A 26,523-nucleotide genomic window follows, 5' to 3' on the forward strand; every position below is an offset into this window, starting at 1 on the left:
GTCGCCGCCGTGGAGCGGAGCTGAGTCCATCAGATCAAGGAGCGCGGTGACCGGGAGTGTTGGGTCTATGGTCGCTCCTCGCGCCGCTCCGCCGGCTGGTGCTTTTTTATCAGGGCAAGCTGTGTTCCATGGCAGGGAACTTTTGGCAGAGCTCCCACTAGTAAGTGACTTTCCTTTTTCTCCGGTCCTGGCTCTTGGACGTGCTGGGTGTACGGGGCCTGCGACTCCTTTTGGCCTGGATCTCGGCCCCTGTCCGGAGCGCTGCGGAGGCTCCCGGGAGGCGGCGGCCGGAGGCGGGATGTGCTTTTTCTTCGGCGACTCCCGTCACCGCGCCCCCTTGGCCGGGTTTCGGAGTGGTAGAAAATTTCTTGGCGGCGGTGGGTAAAGAGGGATTGCGTCTCCGGGGAAAGAAGGTTCGAGAGTTTTAGCTTCTGATTTTTGGTTTAGCTAGGCCGAGGTTGGGGGCAGGGGAGAGGCGGGGCTGGCGAGGGTTGGGATATGGGATGGGCACAGGTATGGGAAATGTGACACAGTTCAGAACTGTGAGGCTGGCTTCTCAGGACAGTTGTGGTTCGCTCTCGCCTGATATTTGTAAAGTAGGTTGGCATCAGTAGTCTTTTGTCATTTTTCTTCTGTGTTGAGCGGATTAATATTACTCCAGGGAAAGGAGGGAGTCAGGCTTGTTTCTGCTCATGAACCGCATTCTGCCACTGCCTTTAAGCCTATATGGTATTTATGTTTGTAAGATATAGATCAAGTGCTCTCAACATTTGCCCATTTTGTTAGTCTGTGTCTCTTGTTTTGTTTTAAAAGTGTATTTTCTAGAGACTTTACCAATATCTTTAACGTGTTTTCATGAATAAGTTTTTGTTGACGTCTGTACCGTGGAATAACTAGAGTAATATTGAAAACATTTCTCCCTAAATACATTTGTGTAAGCAGATAGGACGATAGTGGTGGGACTAATTGAACTTTGGGTAGGCTATACAGTGTATAGTTGAAAGACGAACAGAACCTGATGGTATCTTAGTGTAAATAGTTTTTCATGCCAAGAGAGCATAAGTAACTAAATTTTGAGTGTGAGGATGGATTCCTATATTATTCAATTGGTATTTTAGCAGTTTGCACTAGAAAAAAGAAACAATGGGCTTTAAAACCTACTTTCAGAAAAGCAGGTTTTCTTGCTATAAGTGGTTCTCTGGAGATGAAAGGCTATAGAAGCTTTACGATCATATTTAATTTGCACTGTGTTCACTGACTGAAATATTTGCTTGGGCAAAATTAAAATTTGGGAAATTTCGGTAGTGAAGCAGTAGTATTCTGGTAAACTTTGAAAGAAGCTGAAAAACTTGACAGATAGCCAGCTCTTGTTTATCAGAAGTTACAGCCCTTTTTCAACTTAAAAAAAAAAGAAGTTCGACCCTTTGATAAGTCTTTTCATTATGCTTTCATTTACTGTTGGCTTATTAAAAGGGGGGCAGGATCTATTTTATAAAATCAATTCACTTTTTCACTTTTCAAATATAAAATTATTATAATGTTAAATGTGCTGTTTTGAAAACTATCCTTGCCTCCCTATTCAAATAGTCCTGAAGGAAGGGGCCACTTTATCTTACTCAGATCCCTTGGGAATCATGGAGTCCCTGATCTGCAAAAGGTAACAAATATGAAAGACAAGACAGTCAATTCAGGAAAAACAAAAACATGAAAGCCACTGTTTTAGGTGATTTTGGTGAAAGAGGAAGATTGATATGAGTTTTCATGGCTTTAAATTGCCCTTTAACGTTAACTGCTGCCAGCAGCAGTTAAAAAATGGATAACATTGCTGCTATCAGCATGGCAGTTTTTTTTTTCCTTAGTAACACAGGAAATAATGGTGAATCATGTGTAATTTTAAATTTGAGAATACGTGGTGTTAACTGGTGAAGAAAAACTTGAAAATAGTTGTTTGTGGAATTTATCTTTTTAAATATTTGAAATGACTGTGGAGAAGAAATTGATGATTTTGAAACAGAGACACTGGTAGTATTTTTCAGGAAGTTAAGTAGAACATGATACATTCTTTGACCATGGTGCAGTAAAACTAGAAGGACACTAGACATTTGCTGGTTGACTGAAATAATGAACAGGTAACAAAAAATAAAAGTACAAAACCAACTCTGGATATTTTATTGTATCAAAGAGAACATTTAAAATACAGTTACATATTATCTAGGAAATGGTATAACGAGATTAATATATATTCGTGTCTATGGAATGTGGCCAAAGCCAAATATATAAGAAAGTTAACATCTTGAATAACTGAAAAAGAATAAAAATTATATATTTTACTTCAGAATATTAAAAAGGAAACAGTGAAATAAATCTAAGAAAAAACAGGCATAATAAAGGTAACACTGATATTGAAAAGGAAAAAACAGTCAAATTATAAAAGCTGCCTCTTTGGAAGGGAAAACCAAAACAGTAGACTAAACTATGCTACTGAATTTAGGGGAAAAGGAATGATCAGTTCAGTCCCTCAGTCGTGTCCGACTCTTTGTGACCCCATGGGCTATAGCACTACTAGGGTTCCCTGTCCATCACCAACTCCTGGAGCTTGCTCAAACTCATGTCCATCTAGTCGGTGATGCAGAAATACAGAATTATGTATGAGAAAAGTAAGTAATCACAGATGTACCTTTGGGTTATCTCCATTTTCAAAGTAAATTGTAAAGCCAGAACAAAGTTATCAGAGAGCTACTTCTTTAAAAATTGCTCCAGGCCCACATTATTTCATAGGTAAATTTTTACCCACTTTCAAGAGGATCTGCCATTAAAGTTGTTCCAATTCACATGAAAAGTTTTCCAGTTCTCTTGAGGCCATGGTAACACAGATAAAAATCTAGCAAATGTAGCACCAACAATGGTCACTTTCAAATATTGATATAAATGTAAATTACTATCAGAGTCCCACATTACAAGTATAAAAAATGACACTGGTTTTATTGTAGAAATTAGTCAATATTAGGAAATCTGTTAGTAAACAGTGAAGGCATTAAAAAGACACCTAATAAAATTAATTCTTTTTTTTTTCCAACATTCATTCTTGACTAAAGCTCTTACTAAAAGAGAAATGGGATGGTAATGTCGTGAATACATATCAGAGCATTAATGGTGAAACATTAGGAGATATATAATGGTGAAACATTAGGAAAATTAGGATGCCTCTTTAAGGTTGGTCTGAATATGCTACTACTAATGTAATTAGTAGGATGCTCGTGCTTGTACGTAGTGACTTCAGTCGTGACTCTTTGCGACCCCATGAACTGTAGCCTGCCAAGCTTCTCTGTCCATGAGATTGTCCATGGACAGTTCATTCATTCTTCAAGAATACTGGAATGAGTTGCCATGCCCTTCTCCAGGGGATCTTCCGCCACTCAGGGATGGAACCTGGGTCTCCTGAGTGTTCTGCATTGCAGGTGGATTCTTTACTCCTGAGCCACTGGGGAGGCCCAATTAGTAGGATAATGAAACATGACAAAATTATAAATACAAGGAGATAAAATTAACCAGAAAATTTAATTGAAACATTATTAGAAATAATAAAGGTTTGATAAAATGACCAGTTAACAAAATTTAAAAATTGAAAACTTTTTTTTAATGTTGATGGAAAAAAATAATTTACAGTGTAACAAAATATAAACTATTCAAGAATAAACTTAAATGTGGAAGACCTATAGAAGTAGAACATAAAGATTTTAATAAATGAAGTTTGAATGCTATCATTGTAAGGGTATAATTTCTCCCTAATTGACCTTTAAATATAATGCAGTCCCAAACAAAATTTTGTATGAATTTCCTTTTTGGGGACGTGATATAATGATTCTAAAGTTTGTGTTTTAGAATAATATATAATTATAATAGAACTGCCAGAAATTTTCTAAAGAATAGTAGCAAGAGGTTTTTTCCATACCAGATTTTAATTACTTGATTTTGTATGTTTTAAATTTGGAGAAGTGACTGACAACCCATTCCAGTATTCTTGCGTGGAGAGCCCCATGGACAGAGGAGCCTGGTGGGCTACACAGTCCATGGGGTTGCAAAGAGTCAGACATGACTGGGCAACTAAGCATATATGTTTTAAAATAACATGGCTTCCCCTGTGGCTCAGAGGGTAAAGAATCCACCAGCAATGCAGGAGACAGGAGATGCGGGTTCAATCCCTGAGTTGGGAAGATCCTTTGGAGGAGGAAATGGCATCCCACTCCAGTATTCTTGCCTGAAAAATCCCATGGACAGAGGAGCCTATCAGGCTAAAATCCATGGATTGCAAAGTCAGAAATGACTGAATGACTAAGCACAATGCATAAGAACAAGAAAAACAAATTAAAAATAAGAAATTATAAAGAAGATCCAAATATGATGATAGAATTATACACTGTGAAATTCTGATGACATTTGAATAACCATTTAACAAAACATTTAGTGGGATCCTTGCTTTATACCCCATATCAGTTTCCAGATGGATCACAAAAACTGAAAGAAAAAAGCCTTAGGGATATTAGAAAATATGTGGAAATGATGTTGAAGCTGAAACTCCAGTACTTTGGCCACCTGATGCGAAGGGGTGACTCATTTGAAAAGACCTGGATCCTGGGAAAGATTGAGGGTGGGAAGAGAAGGGGACGACAGAAGATGAGATGGTTGGATGGCATCACCGACTCAGTGGACATGAGTTTGGGTAAACTCTGGGAGTTGGTGATGGACAGGGAGGCCTGGTGTTCTGCAGTTCACGGGGTTGCAAAGAGTTGGACATGACTGAGCGACTGAACTGAACTGGAAATTTTTTTGTAAGTCATTTTGTGTCAGGGAAGTCCTTCCCATGTGTGACAAACATAAAATCAAAGTAAAATGTAAATAAATTTGAATAAATACATGATTCAAATTTCTGTGTCACAAATCATTAAATACTGAGAAATCATGTATTGGGGAATGTATAGAGCATATTTGACAAAGAAATGATTTTTTAATCCATAATATACAAATTTTAGATCATAAGACTATCTGAATCATAAAAAAGATGACCATACTATTAGAAAAATGGTCATGTAAGAATTCAGTTCAGTTCAGTCGCTCAGTTTTAGAATTACAGTGTACCAAAGAACTTTATTAAAACAATAAAGGTTTTACCTTAGAAGTAAATTTAAATAAAATAGTGAAATGCTAATTTGCCTTAAAATTGTAAATTATTTAAAACATAGGTAGTGGGAAGAAAGGACAACAGAAGACTGTCTAAAGGATGCCTGGACTCCTTATTATCTCAGGACTCTAATACTCTTAACAGCCGTCCAGTGCTAGGGATTCCAGTGGACTGTATCTCTGTGAAAAACACAATTTTGCCTTTTTGTAATTCTGTTTGAGAAAGTTGGAAGTTTAATTAGCTTTCCAACCAAACAAATTTCTGCATTTGAGTCTTAACCATATTTGAGTGTTAATGTGGCTTCAAAGAAGTTATTGATTCTGAAGTAGTGGGTTTTGATTGAGTTGACTGTTTTAAAAAAACTGTTTGGATTTTAATTGTGATGCAAACATTTGGTTTGGTACAGACATTATTTCCACTCTGGTGGATAAGCTCAAGAAAGGTCATATCCCAAACTAGTTGTGTATAAAATTTGCTTGATTATAGTAGGAACAGCTTTGTTTTGAATAGGTATCTTACCTAGCAATATCTTAAGCACATTTCTTCCCTTAAAATTAACTGTTAATTCTCTCTGTAGATCAACAAAGTTAAAAGGCCCAAGTATTTTTTTTTTTAAATACTGTGTAATGAACTATTAAAAGATTTTAAAACTTAAAAAAAAAAAAAAGATAGGTAGTAACCTGTTGGGTCAAGTATTTCATGACACACTCATGTCACTCGTGTGAATGGAAACTGCTGTGGGAGGCAAGCCGACAACGCATATCAAAATTACCAGCAAAACTGACCCATTAGTTCTACTTTTAAGAAGTTGTTCCATATATTAATCAGATATACAAGGGTGAATTGCAGATGTTCATTAAAGCATTACTTGTAATAGTGAAAAAAATAACTTACATGCCTATCAATAAGGATTAACAAAATAATGATCCATCATAATAACATGCATCAGTTTAAAGGGATGCTGAATAACAAATTCACTGACATAAAACTTTCAAGACACACTGAGTGACAAAAGCATGTTGTAGAGTATTTTGTGGGATCATGTCAATTGCCTTGTCTATTTAAAAATAGACTAGGCAGGAGGAGGAGACTATTGGTAAAATAAATTCTGAAGCAGCTTTTAACATGAATGGAATTTGTGAAGTAGGATACTCTAGTTACTCATGAACAACTGAGAAAAGATATACTTCAAATCTTAGGCACCATCAATTGGTATCAAATAATTTCTGTGTCACTAAGAAAGTGTAAATATTACTGCCTATTAAAATGCTAGGCATCACTGAAGATGCATCTTGATCTCAGTCTTAGGATCAATGAAACACACCAGAATAGTGACGAGGTTGGGGTGGGGAGAGACAGATCAATAGACTGAGAAGGAAGGAATAAAACAGCCGATTTTTTTAGGGCATATTTACATTTATTAGTGAGATCATTCTCAGTGTCAATGTTCCAAGAAATGTGAAAAACTGTATTTAAAGGTTACATGTATTCTGTACTTCTCACAATATTAGCAGCCTGTTCAATCTTAGAATATTTTATATAACTTTGTTAGTGAATTTTCTATAGAATGTCTGAATCTTTGCCTTTTTTAGCTTACAATGGATTTTGGATAAACAAGATCTGTTGAAGGAACGCCAGAAAGATTTAAAGTTTCTCTCGGAAGAAGAGTATTGGAAATTACAGATATTTTTTACAAATGGTAAACTTTTCTTTTAATTGGTTGAAATGGTGCGGTTGGTTACCTCTGAATTAAATGTTTTTCTGTAGTAATTTGTGATGTACTGTTTTAGTCCCTATTTTATACTTTTATTTGCATGTATGTTCTTTTTATAATTTATATATCATTTTAAAAGTGATTTAAAGTCTTTTGTGAATTTTACATGTTAGAGACCCTCAAGACAGCCCAAAAGTATTAATTTCCCAAAGCTTTTATAATGTATCATTAAACTTAATTTAAGATTGGCTAAATCATTTGAGGATAAATGATTATTTGGATTGGCATCCTGTATTGGTCATTCCTATCTTACAGGTGTGCTTTAGGATTTAGAGTCAGAAGATCCTTGTTCTGCCACATGATAGCTTTGTCACAGAATCTTTATTACTCTCTGTCCACTTTCATTGCAATACTACCTCTCTGTTGTTTTGAGGATTCATTTTGGGTTTTTTATCAGCTTTATTAAGTAGTTGTTATAATGCTGATAGGTGTCTAATAATATGAAAAGCATTGAAAATGCTTAGCAGGTAGAAGGGAAATAATCATTCAGTCTCCTTGATTCAAGAATAGTTTTTACTGTGAGACAATTTCTGTTTTTTTGTTATTGTTTATGTGGATCTATGTATTTTTAAACAAATTTTCAGCCCTAGTACTAGACCACTGTGATCCAAGTAGAGCTGTACAGCATGTATAGGTTTTTCTCTGTGTTAAAATGAATATAGTCATCATTTAACCACATAGAAACTATTGTTAAATGTTAATTATATCAGAAATACATTTAACTTTATTTCTCTTTTAGTTATCCAAGCATTAGGTGAACATCTTAAATTAAGACAACAAGTTATTGCCACTGCTACGGTCTATTTCAAGAGATTCTATGCAAGGTAGGGATGTGTTATTTTGGAAATATTTTATGCGTATTTTAAACCCTTATCTAATGTTGATGACCTTGTATAAGTGAATCATGTGTTTGCCAGAGTTATTCTTTTTTCTCATATAAATATTTTCTATATGAAATGTTTTCGTATATGTTTTCTGTATGAATGACATTTAACTATTTAATCATATTTTAGGTATTCTCTGAAAAGTATAGATCCTGTATTAATGGCTCCTACATGTGTGTTTTTGGCGTCCAAAGTAGAGGTATGAATTCCTTTTCTGTTCTTCATCAAAGTACAGTCAACGTATATTGGTTCATCTGTTCCAGTTTTCACATTACCTGTGTAAAAATAATAACAGATGGCGATTTATATAAAATATTGAAATTTGTACAGGATCAAAGAAATATCTTTGGCCTCTAAGACATTTGTTGTTTGGCACTAAGGAGTATTGCATAGATGGTACGGCTTGTCCACTGTAAGCTGAGAATGTTTTCCCTTTTCCTCTGCATGCTTCCTGTGTTCTGCTGGCTTCCCTTCTTGCCTCCTGATTGGCTGCCTAGTGGGCTGTGGAAAAGCAAGTGGGAAAGCAAGCACTGGGGAGGTTATAGCTATTATATGCTTTCCAGCAAAGAATGGTTTGGGTGAGGGAAAGAGAAAGATGGGAACTTTCAGCTAAGACCAAATCTCTGTTTACCTTACTTAACCTTTACAGTATTTTTGAGAGAGCTCAGCTAAAATCCAGACAACAAAGCAGATATAATTAACTGGTCTTTATAATAATCCATTGTAATCTTTAGTAATATGAATCCTTTATATTATGTTTCTATTTTTAGATGCTGTGTTTAGAATAGTAATTGTATTTCTGAATACTGAATGGAATTTAATTGTAAGTGGTAATTTAAGGAGGTAGAACCAACTTTGTTTTTAAGTTCTTTAATGGAAAAGAAGGTATTTATAAAAGGCCTGTGTTATGGGGTGGCTTGTCCAAATATTACCATGTAATTGTATGTATCTGAAGGACAACCAGTATGGGAAACCAAGACAAAAATCTTTATAAACTTCTTGTAGATTAACTTAGAGTTTTAATTTGTCTTCTTTGTTAGATATCTTTTGTTACATGATTTACTGAATAGAACTCTTATAATTTACTAAGTGAAAGTATTTGCTTGAAGAATTTTGGGTAGAATTATCCTGGAAGATGATGTATTCTTTCATATTTGGTTATAGCATTTAAAAAAAATCTTTTAACTTTGACCAAATCTTTCTGTGTTTTATCCAGTTGTGTGAGAACTATATTGAAATGTCATTTAAGAAAATGTCTGAGCCGTTTAAATTTCAGTTTCATTTATTATGGCTTGAAGTTTATATGAAATATAAATATATACTACAGGCATACATGGGTTCAAACACAATTAGATAAGGATGTAGGTTGAAGGTTTTTGGACAGGCTCTAGTAATTAGTTTCTTTTTTTGACTAAGGAACCAATTCTTGATTTTTCAGTTTTAAAATGAAGCTTTGGGAAAATCCCTGGTGGTCCAGTGGTTTGGACTCCATACTGTCACTGCCGAGGGCCTGGGTTGGATCCCTGGTCAGGGAACTAAGATCCCGCAGGCTGTACTGTGCAGCCAGAAAAAAAAAGAATACAACCTTTTAACTTTATAAGGTTAGCTACAAATTAATTAAGACTATGTAAGGTAGATCACCTCATAAATTTGTTATTTTTACAGCAGTGGTATGTTAAGTTCAAAGAAGAAATAGGAACTGATGTCCAAAGCCTTAATGCCATACCATGGAAATGAATTTGAGTACAGAAAACTGGCACTGTCACTTTAGGGCTTGGTTTCTACTTTGGTGGTGTGGTGGTTTATTTGCTAAGTCCTGTCTGCCTCTTGCAACCCCGTGGACTGTAGCCTGTCAGGCTCCTCCGTCCATAGGATTCTCCAGGCAAGAATCCTGGAGTGGGTTGCCATTTCCTTCTCCAGGGGATCTTCCCGACCCAGGAATCGAACCCGGGTCTCCTGCATTGCAGGCAGATGATTTACCAACTGAGCTATCTACTTTGGTACCTTCCAATAATAATAAATTATAAAATTACTTAAGCATTTGTGTTTAAAGTAATTTTAAGGAAAGGTCATAAATTTAGATATTTAAGAACATCATTCTTTTGCAAACATCGGAGAAACATAGGAAATACTCTGTTTTAATAGACTTCAGATATACTTAGGTTCATTGGGTTACTGTGTACTTATTTAGTCTCATTTACTTTTCTTTGTCTAGGAATTTGGAGTAGTTTCAAATACAAGATTGATTGCTGCTGCTACTTCTGTATGTAAGTGCAAAAATTATATCCTGCTTTAAAATTGTAATTCTGAAGAAGGCTCCATAGGACATAGATGTTTTGCAGTTTATGAGAGCTATGAGAGATTAGTTTGGTCTGTTAAATCTCTTGAGGTGAGGTTATTACTTTGACTACTAAAAATGGATAGTTACTATTGATCAAAAAACATCAGTTCTATGGCTCTTAATTTTGTAATTAGGGTAAAGAAAATTTTTGTTTTTCAATTTTATTATACTTTATTGCTCCATAATGACTAGCTATTGTGCTACTCTTGTGGGTGAAGTAAACTATTTCTTCAGCAATTGTAATTACGTCTTTGATGGAGATTATGTATTTTTCCTCCATATGGAAAAATACGGTGCAGGAAAATATGCTGACTCTTTAGTCCTAGAGCTGATTCTAAGCACCAGTTTGGGTCTAGGCAGCAGCTATGTAACTTTGAGCAAGTTGTTTTACCTTTTGGACTTAGTTTTTTATCTAAAAAGATGGGGTTTATCTACCTGTGAATGATGGAATTAAAGGAAATAACACTGTAAAGTACTGTACACAAGGTAATAACAATATTATCTTATGCTCCGTCTTCCTAGGTTAAGCCAAAAGATATCGCCTAACAAAAGATAATTTTTTTTTTCCTCCTGTGATCTTACACAGAAGAGACAGAAGGTGTTTTAAGTTTATGAGCCAAGGTTTCATATTATGGGGTCATTCCCCTTTCTGAAAAGAGTGTATTAATAAAATTGAATCTTTATCATGTCATGTCTTATTTTGAGGATAGAAGAGTAATAATCAGTGTTGCCATAGAATTTAATATACCAAATGTATCCCAGTGATGATTAAATTGTCATCTGGAAAATCAGTATTATTAAAAAATTGAAAAATGACTACAAGGAAATCTACCAGAATATTAGCAGTGCTCATCTCTGAGAAGATTATAGGTGCCTTATTTTCTTCTTACTTTAGTTAGTCTCTGTTATCCAGATTTTTTAGAAGGTGTATATTTTAAAAAATGTAAAATACCTATTTCGAAGCTTTTTTTTTTATAGTGTATTATATGGCCCAGACAGCTTAGGTTTCAGATTTCAGCTCCAGTGCTTTTGACATGCAAATTAAGCAAAATATAACCTCTCTGTTATATGAGTATATTAACATCTATGTCATAGGGTTGTTGAGAGGATCAAATAAGTTAATATTAATAAAGCTCTTAGAACCATGCTTTGCTCAGTGTGTTATTAGCAATTTGCTAGGGCAGCCATAACAAAATGCCAGAGCCTGCACAGTTTAAACATTTATTTATTTTCTCAGGATTTTGGAAGCTGGAAATCTAAGATGAGGGTGTCAACAAGTTAGTTTCTGTTAAGGCCTCTTCCTGGCTGGGAGATGCCTACGTTATTGCAGTGTCCTCACATGCCCCTTTCTCTGTGTGTGTACATCCCTAGTATTTCTTCCTTTGTAAGGATACCGCTCTTATAGAATTAAGGCCCCATGCTTATGATCTCATTTAACCTTAATTGCCTCTTTAAATGCCCTGTCTCAGCATCTAGTCAGATTGAGGGTTAGGGCTTCAAAATGTAATTTGGGGGGAAGGGACATTATTCACCCCATAGTACTCAGTAAACTTGTGACTATCATCAAGTTCATCAGTAGCAGCATCAGTTATCACTGGAAAACACTATACTGGATGCAGTGGTGGATAGAAAAATAAGTACAAAGAATTAAAGGACAAGAAAATAAGACATCAATATAGAAATACTAATACAGAAGAAAGTAAGTGGCATAAAAGAGTAATAGAGGATGCAGTGAATGTTTTACACGGGCAAAGATGATTTGTTAGATGAATCCAAAAAGACTTAAATAGAATTTGATAAAGAATTTGTACCCAAGGAAATGCAGGGGAAAGACACCCTAGGAACATTGAACAGTTCAGTTAATAAATATATGGAAAAGCTAATGAGTTACATTCGGCAAATGGTGAGTAAAGAAATAGTGGGAAAATAGCACTACCTGACTAAGGCCAGATAATAGATGGCCTTCAGTGAGGAATCTGTAGCTTGTTCTGTTGTCAGTGGTGGTACCTTTCATAGCTTTTTTTCAACATGAGGGTGATTCCAGAATTGTGTGTTGGGAAGTGATTCTGGCAGAATTACGTAAGATGAATTGGAGGAGAGTTTGAGTGTAAGTCGATGGACAAATTTTGAAGTTTTTTATGTGATACGGCATGGATGAACCTTGAGGATACTATGATAGGTGAAATAAGCCAGTCACAAAAATGTAAATCTGTGTGATTCCACTTCAGTTCAGTTCAGTTCAGTCGAGTCGCTTAGTCGTGTCCGACTCTTTGTGACCCCATGAATCGCAGCACGCCAGGCCTCCCTGTACATCACCAACTCCCGGAGTTCACCCAGACTCACGTCCATCGAGTCAGTGATGCCATCCAGCCATCTCATCCTCTGCTGTCCCCTTCTCCTCCTGCCCCCAATCCCTCCCAGCATCAGGGTCTTTTCCAGTGAGTCAACTCTTCTCATGAGGTGGCCAAAGTACTGGAGTTTCAGCTTTAGCATCATTCCTTCCAAAGAAATCCCAGGGCTGATCTCCTTCAGAATGGACTGGTTGGATCTCCTTGCAGTCCAGGGGACTCTCAAGAGTCTTCTCCAACACCACAGTTCAAAAGCATCAATTGTTTGGTGCTCAGCCTTCTTCACAGTCCAACTCTCACATCCATACATGACCACAGGAAAAACCATAGCCTTGACTAGACGGACCTTAGTTGGCAAAGTAATGTCTGCTTTTGAATATGCTATCTAGGTTGGTCATAACTTTCCTTCCAAGGAGCAAGTGTCTTTTAATTTCATGGCTGCAGTCACCATCTTCAGTGATTTTGGAGCCCAAAAAAATAAAGTCTGACACTGTTTCCCCACCTATTTCCCATGAAGTGATGGGACCAGATGCCATGATCTTTGTTTTCTGAATGTTGAGCTTTAAGCCAACTTTTTCACTCTCCACTTTCACTTTCATCAAGAGGTTCTTTAGTTCCTCTTCCCTTTCTGCCATAAGGGTGGTGTCATCTGCATCTCTGAGGTTATTGAGATTTCTCCCGGCAATCTTGATTCCAGCTTGTGTTTCTTCAGTCCAGCGTTTCTCATGATGTACTCTGCATGTAAGTTAAATAAGCAGGGTGACAATATCCAGCCTTGACGTACTCCTTTTCCTTTGGAACCAGTCTGTTGTTCCGTGTCCAGTTCTAACTGTTGCTTCCTGACCTGCATACACATTTCTCAAGAGGCAGGTCAGGTGGTCTGGTATTCCCATCTCTTTCAGAATTTTCCACAGTTTATTGTGAGCCACACAGTCAAAGGCTTTGGCATAGTCAATAAAGCAGAAATAGATGTTTTTCTGGAACTCTCTTGCTTTGTCCATGATCCAGCGGATGTTGGCAATTTGATCTCTGGTTCCTCTGCCTTTTCTAAAACCAGCTTGAACGTCAGGAAGTTCACGGTTCACATATTGCTGAAGCCTGACTTGGAGAATTTTGAGCATTACTTTACTAGCGTGTGAGATGAGTGCAATTGTGCGGTAGTTTGAGCATTCTTTGGCATTGCCTTTTTTGGGATTGGAGTGAAAACTGATCTTTTCCAGTCCTGTGGCCACTGCTGAGTTACATGAGGTAATTATAATAATCAAATTAATAGAGATGGAAAGTAGAATAGTGGCTGCCAGGGACTGGAGGGAGGGAGAGAAAGGGGGCATTTTCAGTTTTGCAGGAGAAAGAATTTTGGAGATGAAGTGTACCTGCATGCATGCTCAGTCACTTCAGTCATGTCCAACTCTTTGTGACTCTGTTGACTGTAGCCTGCCAGGCTCCTCTGTCTGTGGGATTCTCTAGGCAAGAATACTGGAGTGGGTTGCCATGTCCTCCAGGGGATCTTCCCAACCCAGGGATTGAACCCTTGTCTCTTATGTCTCTGGTCCTGGGAGACAGTTTCTTTACCACTAGCGCCACTGGGGAAGCCCATACACTATTGCAAATGTAATTAATACTACTGAACTATATACTTAAAAAGAGTTAAAGATGATAAATTTTATGTAATGTATATTTTATCATAATTCAAAAGCCACCAGGAGTTTCCTGGAGGACCAGTGGTTAGGACTTGGAGCTTTCACTGCTGGGGCCCAGGTTCAGTCCCTGGTCAGGGAAGTACGATTCCACATGGCATGCAGCCTGGCCAAAAAATTTATTTAAAAACAAAAAAAGCAGAGGGAGATTTATAAATCTTAGAAACTTTAATAGGTGATCATTTTTAAGTTACTAATAACTAAAAGGAGAGGAATGGAAAGGTTAAGTAGACAGTTCCTAATGTCAAGTTTAAGTGGTTTAAGATTTCAGATCTTGACAGATGTTACCTATCTAAATGAGCTGTTAGAATACTCAATTCCTACCTTTTTTGAGGAGATAAGAGGATTGATTAACAGTGTTTTCATTTGTACTTTTTTGGTGACTAAGTAGTAACTGTGTGTATGTGTGTGTGTAGTTTTGAAGAAAATCCTAGAGCCCTTTGCATGTATATTCATGATTTTATTAAAATGTATCATTTGATAAAAAAAATACATATTATAAAATGTTTAGAATGTTCAGATCAGTAAAAACCCTTAAATCTCAGAGATAACCACTGTTAACATTTTTTGGTTATATTATCCTTCTAATATTTATATATATATAGTTTACCTTGAATAACACAGGGGATCGGGACACCAACTCTGCTAAGTTGAGAAATCTGCATATAGAACTTTGGCTCATATAGTACTTACTTATTGGGAAAATCCATGTATGTGTAGACACAGTTCATATCTGTGTTGTTCAAGGATCAGCTGTGCTTTGCTTAGTTGCTCAGTTGTATCCAACTCTGTGTGACTCCATGGACTGTAGCCCACCAGGCTCCTCTGTCCATGAGGATTCTCCAGGGCCCTCCTCCAAGGGATCTTCCCAATTCAGGGATTAAACCCATGTCTCCCACATTGCAGGCAGATTCTTTACCGTCTGAACCACCAGGGAAGCCCAAGGTCAACTGTATATATTTACAAATAGATAGATACTTGTAAACACATATATAACCCGTGTTCCTTTTAAGCTAAATTACTAAAGAATAAAGAAATACCATTCTAGAGCTGAACAGATTTTAGAAATGATAAAAGCCATTGATTTTTTTCCCATTTCCTGTATTTTTTAAGCAGCAGAATCCTGTCTTAATATATTAAATATATCATTGAAACTCTCTAATTGTAATTTGGATGGGGTCCTAGAGCTTTCTTCCACTCAGTCTTTCCCATTGCCTGAGAAAGGAAGAAAAATCTTCATCTCTAAGCTTCCTCAAGAGTTCTTACTAAAAATGATTTAGCTTTACCATGAATATTTTACACTGTATTAAAAAAGTTTGTGTTAATGATCTCCCCATTTTCTCAGTTTAAGTTTTTTTGTTTGTTTTCTCAGTGAAAACTAGATTTTCATATGCCTTTCCAAAGGAATTTCCTTATAAGATGAACCATGTAAGTATATTGTATAAAATAAAACTACTTGTCAAAGCTGTGTATATAAACTATATCTCCATTTTATATTAAAATAAACTGAATAGTCTCCTAGAAATGGCAATTTAAAATTGTACAAGAATGTGGACTTTATTTCTAAATTAAAGGTAACCTGCTTCTATCATAAAAAAAAATAATTTATAGCTGTGGTTATTAACCCTGGGTGCCCATTAAATCACATTGGGAGCTTTTTTAATAATACTGATGTCAGGGGCGCTCTGGAAAAGATGAATTTCTATTGCCATTTTAATAGACATATTCTTTTTCCACCTTGCAAGGGTTTTTTTTTTTTCTCTTTAAATTGTATTTTTGTTTCATTTTAGTACTCTTCTATTATTGATTTGTAACAAGAATGATATTTAAGTGGAGATAATTGTGTTTTTGCATTTGTTGAGTGGAAAGTGTATTATAAAATCTGAAGTTTATACAGGATATTTTAAATAAAAACAAGTAATAAGAATGCTTATATGAGACAGGCTTTTCCTTACAAGAATTAAAATGTCTCATAATCACAGTTGCATGCATTGTGTAAAAAGTAATTTTTTATAGCATACGTTCATTTTGACATAAGCTGTTGTTTTCTTGATTTAAAAACATTTTAGAACTTTTGATAAATAGCTATATATTCTTATGTTAACCTAAGTAGACTCAATTTAATTTGCTTTCATGTTGACATTTATAATCTTTTTAAAACAGGTATTAGAATGTGAATTCTATCTTTTAGAATTAATGGTAAGTATATTTCTTCCTTATGGTTAATAGAGTAAAACTTAACTTTCAAATTTAGTGAAGTCATAAATTTAAAGAAATAATTGTAGGGAGGTGCATTTTAAAACCATCCGAGTAATATGTGATGGTAAACCATAGTTCGTAGTGGCATCATCACCTGTATGCTCTTGGAAGCCTGTAAAATTGTATATCTTACTTAGGATGGGAAGTGTTTTCTGTTCTATAGTAACTATAATAGGATTACAATCAAACCAGTCAGGACAGTAAACCACTGTAAATTATTTGCACAATTTGTGTATATGTGTGGGATTATTTAAAGATAGATTATGTCTTTGGCAGAATTCTGCTCCACCAGTTGGGAATTACGGATTTATAGGCTAATAAGAGGTTTCAGTGTGTTGCAGATGTGACACTTTGAGTCTCTAAGGGAATGGATGCTGACTGACTGCCAACCGATTTACCAAGGTATATTCCAGAGAGAGCACTGCCTTCACTGTTACAGTAGAGTTTAGGGCTGCCATGCTGCTTGCTTAAGAGAACAAGAGGGAAGCAAGCATGAGTTAGAAAAAAAATACATTTTGAAATACACTATTAAAAATAGAAAAAAATACATTTTGAAATATACAATTAAAAATCAGTTGGGTAATGATAAGGTTTTTGTGCTATAATAAATCTGTTTTTATACATACACATTTTTTAAACTGTTTCTAGGATTGTTGCTTGATAGTGTATCATCCTTATAGACCTTTGCTCCAGTATGTGCAGGACATGGGCCAAGAAGACATGTTGCTTCCCCTTGCATGGTAATTAGAACAGAAGTTATTCATAGTGTGACATGTTATTAGTTAGGAAGGTTGACAATTAAATATGAAGTTTAGCATTTTTAAAGTAAACAGTGCCCCAAGATATTTTATGTTCAGTGAAATATCTGCTTATTGAATTTTAATAACTATGTGGGAATAAATGCTAAAATGATAAAGATCTATTTGATGGATATTTCCATTAAAATTTGATTCTTATGAAAAACAGTTTACATGAAAATTAAGATTTTATCTTTAAACAATAATGGAATGTATAACTGAATCACTGTGCTGTAAGCAGAAATGAACACTGATTTCAACTATACTTCAGTAAAATAAATTTAAAAATGTTATCTTTAATCAGAATATTTTGGGTGGTATTCAGCATACATATTAATATTTTGTATAATTTCTAGTTTCCTAACTGATTTTCTAATTTTAGAAAAAACTTTCTTATATTAAAATTTATTATGAAGTTTTAAAAATTTAAATATATTTAGCTGTAATTTTATTCAATAAATTGGCTTATTGTCACATTCATGTATCCATCTTTTTCCTTTGATGTTTTCACCTTTATGTCTGTTAAAGTAATATAAAAGAGATATAAATATATACAGATAGGGGAAATCTGGCCCTCTCTGGAGGGAAATGTACAATCATATGAAGTAGTTCTGCTTTCAGTAATAACATGATTTACATTTCTATAGGAGGATAGTGAATGATACCTACAGAACGGATCTTTGCCTACTGTATCCTCCTTTCATGATAGCTTTAGGTATGTAAATGTGGTGTATCTTTATTAGCTAAATTATTATAAACCTATTTAGCTCATCCTAAAAGAAATTTCACCCTATTGTGCTTTATGTTTTTATGTTCCTTGAAGTAATAGACTATTCCTTGCATGTGAACTTTCAATAATATGAACTGCAACTGTCACAAATCAGGATTATTTCCCCCCCACCCCCCTTTTTTGGTAAGTTTTTTTTTTTAATCGCTTAAAATAATTTTAACCAGTATATGAGTTTTTTGGCAGAGAAGTTTGGAATTAAGACTTTTAACATTAGTTGATATTTATATAAAATTAAGTCTTTCATTTCCTGAGCCCAGTTAAGTCCTCAGAGGTCAAATAAAGGAGCCTTTTGTGGTCCTTAGTGCCTTGCTGGAGGGAAAGTTAGCCACTATTCTGTCAGTTTTATCTGTGAAAGGCAGTACTGTCATGAATTACTAATAGAACAGATGGTTTTAGGTTTAAACTTCCTTTAATTTACATTTGTGGGAAAATTACCTAACCCTTTTTGAGTTTGTTTCCTTAATTATAAAATGTGGGCGGTACTAAAACTCTGTATAAATTTGTTACAGGAATTAAGCTTTCTTTTAAATAATGCCTGCCATATATTAGGCACTTGTTAGTTTCTGTTTCCTTTCTGTCTTCATTTCCATAACTCTTGTCTTCTTGATTTCCTCCGTATTCTTTTACCAGTTCAGACTTATTTTCATTGGTTTCTCTGTATTCAGTTACCCCTTTAATGTTTATGTTTCTCAGCCTTCTTACATGAGGGATGGCAAATAGGTTATACTTTTATAGTACTGGAGGCTCGCTGGAGTCCTGTGTTTGGAAGGATTCTGAAGTGGCATCTGGGTTCAGTGGGGAGGAATGCTGAGATCTGCATGGGTAGGAAGGCTGTGTGCCACATCTCTGTCATCCATGCTCTTTTTGTTCTTCCCCTGGCAGGCTCATCGATTCTGCTGTCTCTGTGTGTTGAAACATTTAAATTTCTTTATTCAACCAAGATGTGCTCCTGAACTGGTCTTTATATCAATCTGTGCCTTTTGGATAGCTTCCTTTGGCATCTCACTGGCCCTCAGACTCTTAATTAGGACGGAACTCAACAGTTTGCTCCAAAATATACTTTTAAATGTCTTTGTTATGTTGATGAATAGGACTAGTTAGTTGGAAACCCAGTAGTTAGGCTCTTTTATCTCCCTTGATAACCTACTTCTAGCTGGTAACCAACACCTGTTGTATCTCTCTTTAGTAATCTCATAGCTATCTTCTCATTTTTATCCAGATTATTACAGCTATCTCCTTCCTGACTAATTGGCTTCCAGCATCCCTGTTCTCATGAGCCAGTCTGTCCTCCACACTTGAGCAGGGCTAGAGGTTCTCAACCAGGGATGATGTTTCTCCCCACAGGATGTGTGGCAGTGTCTGGAGATGGTTTTGGTCATGACAGCTGGGGTGGGATGCTCCTGGCTTCTAGTGGATAGAAGCCAGGGATGCCGCTAAGCATCCTGCACTGCATAGTGCAGTCTTAAAGAATTGTCCAGTTCATAATGTCAGTAGTGCTGAGATTTAGAATCTGAGCTGGAAAGAACTTTTTAAAATGCAGAATTTGTGCCCCAATTAAATCTTTAAGTGCTTCTCCCAGTTCAATTCAGTTCAGTCGCTTAGTTGTGTCTGACTCTTTGCGACCCCATGGACTGTAGCACGCCAGCCCTGCCTGTCGATTGCCAACTCCCAGAGTTTACTCAAATTCATGTCCATTGAGTTGGTGATGCCATCCAACCATCTCATCCTCTGTCATCCCCTTCTCCTCCTGCCCTCAATCTTTCCCAGCATCAGAGTCTTTTCGAATGAGTCAGTTCTTTGCATCAGGTGGCCAAAGTATTGGAGTTTCAGCTTCATCATCAGTCCTTCCAATGAATATTCAGGACTGATTTCCTTTAGGATGGACTGGTTGGATCTCCTTGCAGTCCAAGGGACTCTCAAGAGTCTTCTCCAACACCACAGTTTAAAAGCATCAGTTCTTCAGTGCTCAGCTTTCTTTGTAGACCCAACTCTCATCCATACATGACTACTGGAAAAACCATAGCTTTGACTAGACGGACCTTTGTTGTCAAAGTAATGTCTGCTTATTAATATGCTGTCTAGGTTGGTCATAACTTTTCTTCCAAGGAGCAAGTATCTTTTAATTTCATGGCTGCAGTCACCATCTGCAGTGATTTTGGAGCCCAAAAATATAAAGTCTGTCATTGTTTCTACTGTTTTCCCATCTATTTGCCATGAAGTGATGGGACCAGATGCCATGATCTTAGTTTTCTGAATGTTGTTTTAAGCCAACTTTTTCACTCTCCTCTTTTCACTTTCATCAAGAGGTTCTTTAGTTCTTCACTTTCTGCCATAAGGGTGGTATCATCTGCATATCTGAGGTTATTGATATTTCTCCTGACAAATTTGATTCCAGCTTGTGCTTCATCCAGCCCAGTGTTTCTCATGATGTACTCTGCATATAAGTTCAGTAAGCAGGGTGACAGTATACAGCCTTGATGTACTCCTTTCCCTATTCGGAACCAGTCTGTTGTTCCTTGTCCAGTTCTAACTGTTGCTTCCTGATCTGCATATAGGTTTCTCAAGAGGCAGTTCAGGTGGTCTGGTATTCCCATTTCTTTCAGAATTTTCCACAGTTTGTTGTGATCCACACAGTCAAAGGCTTTGGCATAGTCAATAAAGCAGAAATAGATGTTTTTCTAGAACTCTCTTGCTTTTTCGATGATCCAGTGGATGTTGGTAGTTTGATCCCAATTTCTGGATAAAATCCATAGCTTTGTTTTAGCATTTATATACCTGTCACTGTCTGCTCCACTTCTACCTTTTGTAAAAACTCAGCTTAGATATCATCTCTTTAGTGACATGCTCCTCAACTTCGTACTCCCTGAATCACCTGAGTCTTTGTTTAGGATGTCTCTGTCCCTAGTATACTCTGTGTATGCCCTGAAATGGCATTTTCCACTGTATTTTTATTACCTATTTTTATAATTCTGACCTTTGGCCTTTCAGTTCATCTTGGACAAGCCCTACTTTGTAACTTTGTTTAACTTGGGGCAACCAGTATGTTGTTTCACATTTGAGTTACTCTTTGCCTAGAATGTCACTCTTAACAAAGTCATATGGTCACATTCCCTGACCAGGGAATACAATAAGCCTGTGGGATCAGGGTAGGCAGGCTGCTTGGGAAAAATTATAGTAGGCAAAGTTAAGATGTAGATTGTCATCCTTGGGCTCTTTCATTATCTTTGTTAGTTTGTATTGTAAGTAATGTATATAAATACATTGTTATAGTTCATTACATTTTTTTTTCTTCCGCTCTGTTGGATTACAACACTAAATTCTGTATAGAATGCCCAGTTTTCACCTAACTTGATCATATGCTAATGACTTGAAAAAGCAGAAGCAACACTGCTTTTAATTGAAATACCAAAACAGAGTAGTGTTGAAATTTATCATTGCATAGATTGGCTGGTTTTTCTGGTTTGTTTTTTTGTCACTCTGACTTTTGGGTGCATTTTGACCACTACTTTGTACTGCTGTTCAGGGATTCTTCCCCTGTGCTAATTTTCTCAGTGGACTTTTTCCTCTCTGACATGCCCTAACCCTTAAGGCAACTGCACCATGACTAGCTCACCTCATGCTCACCATGAGGAGCAGATGTCAAAAACCTTAAAAAAAAAATTATATATATATCACCCAGTAATTTTTCCTCCCTGTAAGATTAAATTGATGGGATGGTCATATAATTCATAAATTATATGAATCTGTATAATTTTTAAAAAGAATATAATAAAATACACATAAGTGAATGAATATCTTTGTGACTCCATAAATTCCATGTGCAATTAAACATGTAATTTGTGTCTCATTTTCTCTCCAGCTTGCCTGCATGTAGCCTGTGTTGTACAGCAGAAAGATGCCAGACAGTGGTTTGCTGAGCTTTCTGTGGATATGGAGAAGGTAATCTTTAGAATTCCCTTAACTGAATATAAACTTGAACATTTTGAAGTTAATGTTGTATTTATTTACCATGTGCCTAAAATTTCATGATGTCAGCCAGGCAGTGAGTACTTCTTGGTTAAAAAAAAAAATGTTAAGAAATACGTTGGCAAGAAGAATTGATTTTGACCATTTAGGTTATATTTCTCTTCAGTTTAGGATTACATACAATGGTAAACTTAGAGGTTGCAAAGCAGTCTCTAATTGCCAAAATTGTTTTAAAAGCTACCTAGTGACTACTGTAATACTACTCTGAACTCCAGTAACACAACCTATCTCCTGACATTGGATTGTTGCCCTTTTTTCTACCTTTTTTTGCTGAAGTGTTCTAGAATCAGTCCAGGGATAGATTTACTCAGGGGAAAAAAAAAAGATCTAATTTGGAAACTGGACTTGATAGATTTGTAGCTGCTGGTTTTTGAGTACCTTAATTCACGTATAGAGTAGTTAGTAGAGAATCAAAATCTTTTGTGCACTACCTCTCATTAAATTTTTTGAAACAATGATTTTAGAGGAGTGTACTTTGTAGTGGTAGCACTTCCCAGGTGGCTCAGTAGTAAGAAATCTGCCTGCCAATGCAGGAGACACTGGTTCGATCCCTGGGTCAGGAAGATCCCCTGGAGAAGGAAATGGCAACCCACTCCAGTATGCTTGCTTGGAGAATCCCATGGACATAGGAGCCTGGCAGGTTACAGTCCATTGGGTGGCAAAGAATTGGATATGACGGAGAACACACATGCTCTATAGTGGTATTCTTTTTAATGATTTAGACTTTTGTTCCTCGTACCTCACTGTTTTGTTTTGGTTTAAGATATCAGTAGATAGAAGGAAACCAACTGCAGAGATGGATAAGGATAAGACCTAGCATACATGTGCTTTCACATTTACTGGGATTGACTAACCTAATCTGAAGGATAGAGACTGTCTTTTCACTGTTTCCTAAATGATGTCTAGGATGTGATGTGTGGTCTTTATATACCAAATGTTGCTTGATATTGCCACTGAGAACTTTTCAAATATTTTCTTCTAGATTTTGGAAATAATCAGGGTTATTTTAAAGTTGTATGAGCAATGGAAAAATTTTGATGAGAGAAAAGAGATGGCAACTATTCTTAGTAAGATGCCGAAACCAAAACCTCCTCCAAACAGGTACTTTGTAGAGTTTAATTATTGCTTTTATTTAATTATATATATCATAGGCATTATCATATTTTTAATAAGAGTATGCTATTTTGTTTTTATAAAATGTCTTCTAAAACTTCATGATACATGTTTTTTTGTGACTTAATATTTTGAAGACATCTCATTTTAAAAAATACATTAATCTGATCATCTGTTAAGTAACTTTTCTTGATATAATGGCAGGTCTATTACAGGTATCCCTCAACATATGGCTATATACTTACATAAGTTTAAACAGAACAGAGATAGGCAAGTCCATCTAAAATTCAGGGATAAAGAATTTTGTAGTAGTTCCATGTCAGTTTCACTCTGTGTCATCTTTTTTCCCCCCAGTAGTGGCTGTTACCCTGTTGATAAAGTTCAGTATCATTTTTCAAAAACTTAGATGATTGATCTGATACTGTAAAGATAAATAATTTTGACTTTCGAGTGACTCAGAGATCCATTGCACATAATAACATAATTTTGCTAAGTATGAGTTACTTGTGCTAAAAGGGTTTTTTTGTTGTGGTGGGGTTTTTTATGTGTTTTATTGTTTTTTAACTGGATCTATTCATTTACGTTCAGTGGTTCTCAGCTGTCAATGTACATCAGATCATTTCGTTTAGGGGGAAAAGGTCAGAAGGGAAACTACCCATCTTAATCATTTATCAAGAAAAATAAATAAGTTATATAACGTTAAGATTGATTTGTAGATCTGGTATGTTAAGGTTACCATTTGGAAAAATTAATACTTTTACAAGGAGCTGTTTAAAGCAGCCATTCAAACAGCTGCCTTTGGATGCATTTTTTGCAGAAATTCCCTGAGTGATTCTTCACTAGTTGCAGGGCCTGAAGCTGCAAGATGCTGATGGACAAGATAAGGCAGTTATCCTATTGCCACAGTTACTGGTATTTTCAGTTTCAGTGTTTAAATATTCAGTGCTTTCCAGGAAATTACCATATTTCTTTCTGACTTTTAAAGGTTTGCTGTATTCACGTATGGTTTTATTATGCTTTTGGACAATGATTTTTTGGAAGAACACTTCTTGATTTTTATTATTAGTAGGAATAAGATTTTCCATGTATAATTTAATTTCATAGGAAATTTGTCTAGAAGAATCTCTATGTTGAGTGATACCTGTAATGACAACAAAATACCCTAATTTAAATTTTTGAGTGTGTATGGACACTAACTTCCAGAATGCTTGCTATATGTATGAGGGCACCAAGTTACATAAGAATAAAAACATAAAACCAAATGTAGTCTTCTGGATTTTAATTTTTCCACATCTGTATCTTATGATTGGAAATGTCTTTGTTTTGTAGAGCCTATAGCAAAGAATAACTTTAAAAATTAGTAGCCTTACTAGGGTTTTGAAAATGAGTCTTTTAATTGGTGTAAAATCTCTTTCTTCCCCACTTGAACAGTGAAGGAGAGCAGGGTCCAAATGGAAGTCAGAACTCTAGCTACAGCCAATCTTAAAACATTCCGAAGAATTTCATAGTGGACCAGTTGGAAATAAACCATTGGACAGATTTCAGTAATGTCTTCAGTGGAACACAAATGAAAATGAATAGCTTGTTTCTGTCAAGCATATTGGGAAGTGATTTTATTTTTGCAAAATGTTTTCCTTACCTAATTTGATTCTAATACATAATTGATTAAAATCTATTGTTTATGAAAGTTTGGAAAGGTTCTAAGAGGACCTACAGACAGACATACAGACTTTTGAAAATTAATAGCTTCTGATTAGTATAATTTTTCTTAATTTGGATAATAGAAATTTTAACTTTTTATTAAGCCAGAAAACATGAAACATAATTTGTTTAAAATTCTCTTTGGTCACTGAATGACCAAAAAAAGGAAATAAGTCAAATATATGAGGGTCTTTTTTTTTTTTCCCTCCTTAAGTTAAACTTTAAAATTGTATTTAAGGAATCAAATCTTACAAAATCCTGGAAGGTGTTGGTGATGATGATGATTTCAGGGAAATGAATCAATTACCTATGATTTTAAAGTGTATTTTATTCAGTAGTTTTGGTATCTTGCCATGGAGGATACTAGCCCAGCCTAGCAGAAAAGTGCAATATGTACAGCATACTTTGACATTTTAAAAGTTATACTCCATAACCATTTTGAAATGCTGGGCAAACATTTAAAAAACGTGCATTTAATTCAGTTAATCAGGCATTTTGAAAGCTAATTGGATGAAAACTGTAATATGGTTGAAATTTGGTAACATTTTTGTTATTTTTACTGTGAAGTTTTTATATGATGTACACACTCTAGTTTATTTTTGTGTCTTAGTGTGGACTTACAGATTTACTACAGGAATCCTGAGCCAGGAACACAGTCAGGTTTCAGGCCAGTTAGATACTGGCTGTTCTTAATTCTTATCTGAGTGTAGGACTTCAGACTAAATGTTATATCAGTGGGACTTTGCTGTCTGTAGAAGTTACTAAATTACATGATCGTTTTCTTCAGACTTGAAGGAGAGTGATAAAATTTGGAGTCATAGGATATTGATGTACAATTTAAGGATTAAAAATTTTTATAATTCAATTGTGAATAATGGATTATTAAATGTTGACTTCCTAGTATAAAACTACAAGAATAAAAATACATTCTCCAGCTATATTGGCTAGTGTCTTGAATTTATCTTTTTTGACTCTTCTTTCTGTTGTTTTTGGAGTCTTTCTTCCTTTGGATAAGTATTAAAGCCTTCTATGGTTTATCAAGTAGTAATTTCATATAGTTTATAAACAGACTTAGAATTCTGCTTCCTTGTGGAGAGTATCACATAAGCTGGAAAAAGATTATAAAGTCAGTACCATTGATAAACATTGGTCTCCTAGGATTATGAAATAAGAAAAAAAAGCTCTCCTCAGGTCTGAAGGAATTAAGATTGGGCTTGGGTTGGAAGGGCAGAATGATTATATATATCACAATCATTGATTTAACCCTAATTTTTTTTTAAGCCTACCTATATTTCTAAAAAGTTTTTAGTTTGAAAATACATATGCCTGGTACTTTTATTTTCAACCTCTTAAGTAGAAAATGTAAAAAACATAAATAAGAGTAGATAAAATGTTATAATGAGCCTCAATACCTGTCAACTCATGGCCAATTTCATTTTAAACTCCCACCACTTCCTTCAATATGCATATTATTTTGAAGCAAATCCAAAATATTTTGTCCATAATTTTCTTAGTATGTAACCCTAAGAGTAAAATACCTAGAAGAGAATTTGTCAAAATAATTTTGTAATAATCAAATATCTAGCGTTTATATTTTTAGTTGTTTCCTTAATA

The 26,523-nt window shown here is 35.5% G+C and overlaps 2 protein-coding genes across 19 annotated transcripts in view; one reads left to right on the top strand and one right to left on the bottom strand.

Moving 5' to 3' along the window:
- Window positions 1-25,847, top strand: CCNC (cyclin C). Of its 15 annotated transcripts, none has more exons than XR_015133071.1 (14): window positions 1-160; window positions 6,772-6,878; window positions 7,693-7,777; window positions 7,967-8,036; window positions 10,053-10,104; window positions 15,596-15,651; window positions 16,387-16,422; window positions 16,759-16,884; window positions 17,131-17,222; window positions 17,927-17,994; window positions 18,103-18,192; window positions 21,929-22,008; window positions 23,078-23,196; window positions 24,640-25,847. XR_015133071.1 is itself a non-coding variant. In XM_086317601.1 (12 exons), exons 4-12 carry the CDS (start codon window positions 7,998-8,000, stop codon window positions 24,692-24,694), a joined length of 597 nt encoding a protein of 198 aa, XP_086173727.1. In that variant the 5' UTR covers window positions 1-295; window positions 6,769-6,878; window positions 7,693-7,777; window positions 7,967-7,997; the 3' UTR covers window positions 24,695-25,847. The 15 variants fall into 15 exon arrangements, 6 of the variants coding, with proteins under 6 accessions (XP_086173727.1, XP_086173722.1, XP_086173721.1 ...); XR_015133074.1 differs by having other exon boundaries at window positions 16,814-16,884; XR_015133070.1 differs by lacking the exon at window positions 18,103-18,192.
- LOC147365945 (thiosulfate sulfurtransferase/rhodanese-like domain-containing protein 3) overlaps window positions 6,575-26,523 on the bottom strand; it is a 27,457-nt gene continuing 7,508 nt past the window's right edge. For 2 of the 4 annotated variants that reach the window (XR_015133078.1, XR_015133077.1), the window contains 2 exons: window positions 14,917-15,173; window positions 6,575-8,112 (listed from right to left, as the gene is read on the bottom strand). Coding sequence is in view for 2 of the 4 variants with exons in the window: in XM_086317606.1 (XP_086173732.1) it covers window positions 8,109-8,112 (4 nt within the window). In the remaining 2 variants the exon portion in view is untranslated. The remainder of the gene's footprint in view (window positions 8,113-14,916; window positions 15,174-26,523) is intronic. The other 2 variants (XM_086317606.1, XM_086317604.1) reach the window with 1 other exon arrangement.

This window comes from Bos grunniens, chromosome 9 (genome assembly GCF_055505025.1).
Source record: "Bos grunniens cultivar Pamir isolate PY7600 chromosome 9, Bosgru_T2T1.0, whole genome shotgun sequence".
Taxonomy (NCBI): domain Eukaryota; kingdom Metazoa; phylum Chordata; class Mammalia; order Artiodactyla; family Bovidae; genus Bos; species Bos grunniens.